The sequence below is a fragment of the Mercenaria mercenaria genome, chromosome 8 (assembly GCF_021730395.1).
Source record: "Mercenaria mercenaria strain notata chromosome 8, MADL_Memer_1, whole genome shotgun sequence".
In the NCBI taxonomy this organism is placed as follows: Eukaryota; Metazoa; Mollusca; class Bivalvia; order Venerida; family Veneridae; genus Mercenaria; species Mercenaria mercenaria.
Window position 1 is genome coordinate 57,922,829 of NC_069368.1, and position 6,000 is coordinate 57,928,828.

At 32.1% G+C, this 6,000-nt stretch overlaps 1 protein-coding gene across 5 annotated transcripts in view; it reads right to left on the reverse strand.

Moving 5' to 3' along the window:
- Positions 1-4,981, reverse strand: part of LOC123566289 (zwei Ig domain protein zig-8-like) — a 74,852-nt gene extending 69,871 nt beyond the window's left edge. For 2 of the 5 annotated variants that reach the window (XR_008372071.1, XM_045360241.2), the window contains exons 1-2: positions 4,571-4,974; positions 1,728-2,304 (exon numbers count right to left, since the gene is read on the reverse strand). Coding sequence is in view for 4 of the 5 variants with exons in the window: in XM_045360241.2 (XP_045216176.1) it covers positions 1,728-1,827 (100 nt within the window). In the remaining variant the exon portion in view is untranslated. Of the gene's footprint in view, positions 1-1,727; positions 2,305-4,570 lie in introns of all 5 variants that reach the window. The other 3 variants (XM_045360244.2, XM_045360243.2, XM_045360242.2) reach the window with 3 other exon arrangements.
- Between the last annotated feature and the right edge of the window lie 1,019 nt (positions 4,982-6,000).

Genomic DNA, 6,000 nt, shown 5'->3' on the forward strand with positions numbered 1-6,000 from the left:
GTTTTCCTCCACCATAAAAGCTGGAAAGTCGCCATATGACATATAATTGTGTCGATGCGACGTTAAACCAAACAAAACTAATTTATGTTGTACAACGTTGTTTAAGCTAACAATCAGTGTTCCTATTGCCGTTTCTTAAAGTGCACTGGACACATGTTTGTAACACAGACTTTTAATTTCAGCAAATAGGAAGATTTTTGCCTTGTCAAATATAAAAATATGTACTAACCAGGTACGTTCCAGGAGGTATCATTTTAAATAGCGGGTATTAGATGTGCAAGATGTTTTTTTTTTCATTAAAGGCACAATTTAAATATCATAATAAAAACTATTATCCAATGTTTTAGCAGAGCAATAGCTTCGACTATTGACCTGTAAGCCATTTGATACCTGTTTAATTAAATGACATCGGAAATAAATTTTCATTATTATTTTCTGAAAGGTTTGTTTTAGTTCATCAAAGCTGTGTTGAACTACGGACAGGGCAATAGCACGGACTATGGACCGGCGACTTATATAAGTAGTTACGTAATAGCATCTTCAAAGTTTTGTATGATATAATTCAAGTCATACACGTTTCAATTCAGTCCAGCTGATATGATTCACGTAATACACGTTTCAATTCAGTCCAGCTGCATACTAGATGTACTTATGTGCTCTTTACCAATTATAAGTCTATACATGAACCCCTTTAGAAAAAAAACAATTTTAGTATTTATATAATATATTAACGAAGAGATATATGTGACGAAGGAAGCAATTATAAGAACAAAAAGATGGATATCTAGCCTAATATTTGTCTTTCGAGAAAGAGACTAAAGTATCTAGGGAACAGTTTGATGGATCGAAACTGAAATGTCTCTACATCCGCAAATATTAGTTTTCCTATCTGGGAACTTGGCGCTATTCAATTACACGTGTTGAGAAGAAACTTCTTGAAAATATATAGATACACATCATCATCTCTGTATAATCAGCAAAAAAATTAGTATAGATAACTATCAGAGTAAGTTCTGCTTCAATGACTGTACTTCTCTCTTGAAAATGTAATATACTTTTCAGAAAAAAAAATCAAGCGCTTATTATAATTGATATAAGCAAAGGCTGTGGTCTTTTTAATAAAATGTTATGTATCGCTTTTTGTGAAGACGTTTCTATATTGTTTTCGCCATTTATGATTAAAATAATGCAGATAGAATAAGCTATACTTCGTAGAATATTAATTCGCTTAATTTAATGAAGTCGTAAATGAGTCATACATGTAAAACTTGTTTCAAAAGACGTTATGACACATTCAGATCTAGATTTATTGCGTAAAGAAATAATTACCCAGAACACTGAAGTGAATATATCTGTTTCTGTCAATGTGAGGAAGTGTTTCTTTTTTCTTAACAACCTAACTCTGGTTTTGATTTTTTTTTGTTTACTGTTTAAATCATTTGTTTTCTTGTACTCAAACTTTTGTGGTTTTGGCAAAGATGTGGGGATACAAATTCGTACATTTATTGGAATTTTACTGCTTCGTTGGGGTTAAATTTCGTGGTCTGTCTAATCTACTAAATCCACGAAAATGAATTCCCTACAACAATTAACGATTTAACATAAATTCGTAGACATTACACACATTGAAATTAATACATAATTAATTTCGAGCTCTAGTCAATATGCTTCATGTTTGTTTGTTTTTATACATATATTAGGTATTTCAGAGTAAATGAAATTCTTACCGTTTTCTGCACACACAGCAATAAACGTTACAATCCAAACGCTAACTACAGTGGTAGCGATTGTTGCCCTCCGTACATGCTTGCACCATCCTATTGTCATTTTGCTCACATAATTTCCAATTTTATCCTTAGATTTTATCAGAATAAATCATTTAGATACAAATCCCGCTCAAGTTCATCCATAAGTACCAAATGCCTTGTGTGTAAGTACTTCCATTGAACCGAATGGCTCGCTTAAAATTCCAAATTAAGAATCACTGGAGTTACATCCAATTTGCAATCCTCAGAAGCAGTAATTACAAGTTCCGTGCAATCCGGATTACTGTCCTCATTACTGGTCTATTCTACACGAATAAGGTCAGTATCTCGAAAGGAAATAGCAAAGTTCAGAATCACGGAAATTACTCTGAAATTACTCTGACTTCTTTCCTTCCAAAGAATTTTTTTCCATAACGTTACGACTGATGTAAATAATTAGGTAACTAGCACTTCAATATGCTTTTCGCAATTTGTTGCATATGCCAGTAATCAAAAGTGCTACAAACAATGCCAGTTAAAGTAAAGCTGCTAGTTTATGCTATACGAAAAAAAAAACAATCTGATTATTATGTATGCACGTTATGTTTGGAACGAAAACAAACAAAAAAAAAGAAGAAGAAATTTTCAGAACTGATTTGAAATAAAGAAATTTCCTTGACTGAAGTGTCATAATTTGATTCTTCAACTGAAAGGACGTACAGGGGAGGAAAAGAGCAGTAGTAAGTGAAACTACTTTGTCGGTTGTTCAACGTAAGTTTGGAGCATCTCGTCAATACTATATTCCCCTAAGTCATCATTTGGTCGATGCAATTGTGAAAAGAAGGTGGAAGGTGATCAATTTTACGACAATACATAATTCAAGCAAAAACTTAAAGAATGTAAAAAAAATATTGTTAAACCATTATTGTTTGTCAGGACTTTTATCAATAGTACACTCAAAAATTCTGTTCATGGTATCTTTCCCAGATGTCGAAGTCATAATTTGATGCCAACGAAATTAAATATGTTGACAGTATCTCTGTTCAAAACATTCTTAAAGATGGTCAAATATATTTAAGCAACATTTTGTATGTTTATTGTTTTCATACAATTTTGCAGTAACTCCGTATCTTAAAACCGTAATATTATTTTTCTTGTCTTAATTTATTTGTACTTGACAGATACTGGAATGTTTTAATAATCTGAACCAAAGTACAAATTTAAATACCATGTGTAGCGTCCGAATTCATGTTTTTTTCAATTTATATAGTTTGCGCAACCAAAATAGTAAAGGGAGATGATAATAATTTTACAAACCTTCATTTCTAATATAATTCAGCACAATATACAATTGTAAGTGCAAATCTTTGACAACTGTGATACAATAGTTCTGATACATGTGTGTTCACCTCATTCCTTAGAAGAATTACGTTTATCAATTTCATACTTGTGCTAGAATAATCTTATATTGGTTAGGGAACCTGGAAAACATCAGATTTAAGAAATAACTTCATACTTTGCAAAACTAATATGCATAAAACCCTCCCTAAACACAAATAAGTGCATTATTTAACCAGTCTATGTATTACCTTCTTTCGTTTGCATCTTTAGTAGGCTTGTTATATCTACGTATGCTCAAATAGGTATAGAATAAAATATGATGATATAACTAATTACATATAAAAGTACGTCTTATATTTTATATTAGTTTCCAATTCGTTTTAAATGCCATACCAATATTTTATATGGCTTTTCCCGTGCTTCTAGCGCTTTTCTATGCAAGCGTAATATGCAAACACTGATTATAATTTATTTAAATCATTCATTTGATGAATATGAACTCAACAGCGCAAGCATATTTTGTTCTCAGTACACCGCTTCACCTGTCTTCAATATATCTTACTCTAAAAACCTGAATTGTAACGCTTTAACCCGGAAAATATCTGGAATATTTACTTGATAGTTCCAAAAGAATTGATATACTTTTCAGTATTTGTGATTTAGACCTAGGTTTGTCGACATATTGCGTTTCAGCAAAAGGTTGGCGAACATTCAGAGCAAGCAAGAAGCGAAAAGATGAAAACAAAGCTTCTGCCAGCCTTTAAGATAGACACAGTCTGTCAGTATTATTTATTTTAGACTGATTATATTTGAACGATGTTGTTCTTCAATTTACTGTCAAAATAATCATGAAAAATGGAATCTCAAAACAAGTGTTTTCTATGACACCAATTGGCATGAATCTATAGATAGGGGAACTAGTTTTTCATGTTATTCAACTTTCGAAACGAATGACGAAGGCAGGCTATAAAATTGCCGCTTTTATAGTGCTGAAGAATTGATTTACTCCGAAATGACAGCACAGACTTTTATATGTTTAAACTAAATTAATTTGACATGTTTTTTTTTTTTTTTTGCATGGCGGCATTTATTTGTAGAAGTGACTTTCAGTTATTTCGGTTTTTGTCGTGTTTCAATTTAGCAAAACATATGCAAATGTCAATGAATTGCCATTGAAACATTGATTTTGTCGACTGCACCGTAGGTATGCATTTCATTGTGTATCTATAACGCAATAATAGTGCTGCCATGGGCCATTGAATTTCATATGCAAAAAAATCCACTGTAAATTTAAACTTAAATATTTCTTTTAATGGATATACTTAATTATTCCCCGCCTTACTACACACGTTTAAGATACTAAATTGCATGCGGTTTTCCCTTGAAGCATCGTCCCGTCTAGAGATCATTTCCACGCATCACTGATGCGTTGTCACACAACATTTAATTTAATATTAATTTATTCCGTATTATGAATACTTTACCAAAATTTAGAAAATAGGGCTCGGAGTATAACACAATCTATTTTCCACATTATTTCCAAAGACATATGTAATCCAAATGAATCACTATTTACATTAAAAATCATTCATTTAACAAATATTATAGGGAAAGAAGTACACTAAATTCCATTATTTTAACTTCGCAATTTTTGTCGCAACCTGCATCTCAATAAACTATACAAACATACATTATCGTTCACAAATATTTCCACAAATACACTTTTCTCACTTTGTTTTAATTTAATCCTCCTTGAACAACTCCGGTATGTTGTCATAACCACATGCTATCCTCTCTCTGTTCTACCAGTGTTATACTATCGAAGAGAAGTCCAATATGATTCAATATGCTTCTACAATAATGCCAATATCATTGACTGGCGAGGAAACGCCGGCATTCAAACTGTAAACATCGATATCGTCTCATCAAGGAACCCGACTGTTCTTTTCATTCACGCATCGGCTGCTAAAACGTTGAATAAAGGACTTGTATTGAACGATTGCAAGAGCTGGTGATGAAAAACACTTTCACCGCCGACTCAATAACTTCAGACGTGTGCGCTTGACAAAGGAGTTCTGAGCCAATTAGTACAGTAAATACAACGATATTGTCATTTCAGATAACATAATGAATACATGAGACAAACACTTCAAATAATGTAACTAGTAATTGAATAAAGAATGAACAACACAATAGTTACATCTGGAAAGTAAAAGTCAGCAAGTGCGTATCTGGACAAACTTGGCTACATTCCAGGGATAAAATGGCATGGTCAGTTGAAAGAATTACTCAGAGTAGTATTTAGTAGATAAATAAACGAAATGTTTCCTTGTCAATTAGTAATGCTAAACAATGTAATATACTTAGTTGTAAGATGCCTTTCTATTTCAAATGATTTACACCCTTTTAAAGAAAGTTGGGACAATATGTTTTACTTTACGTAGAGATTGTACATAATTTTTTCAAGACATAGGTATGAAGTTAGAAAGCTTTGAAAGCAGACAAATGTCCATATATTTCTCAAAACTAGATGTATTTGCAATATCTTAACCAGAAGTGTATAGTTCTGGGCATTTAATATTTTCATATAAAAGAAAATATTGTGATCAAGGAAATATATCTCTTCATGGACATGGAGAGCAGAACCATCAAAGGGACATAATATTTTAGGTATTTTATATTTGGGCGTATTTAATTTTACATTCAAGAGTGATCTTGGTTGTTAAATAATATCCATTATTCTGTTTTCGCTAAAAATATAAAACATTTGGTACATTCTGATAATCGTCATATACATGCTGTAACATAATACAAATATTCAACGAACCCAAGACCTCTCACACCTGAGGTAAACACTCGACCACTACGCTATAACAGCAGTATCTATGGCTAGGCAGTGTAAGTGCACCCTTTT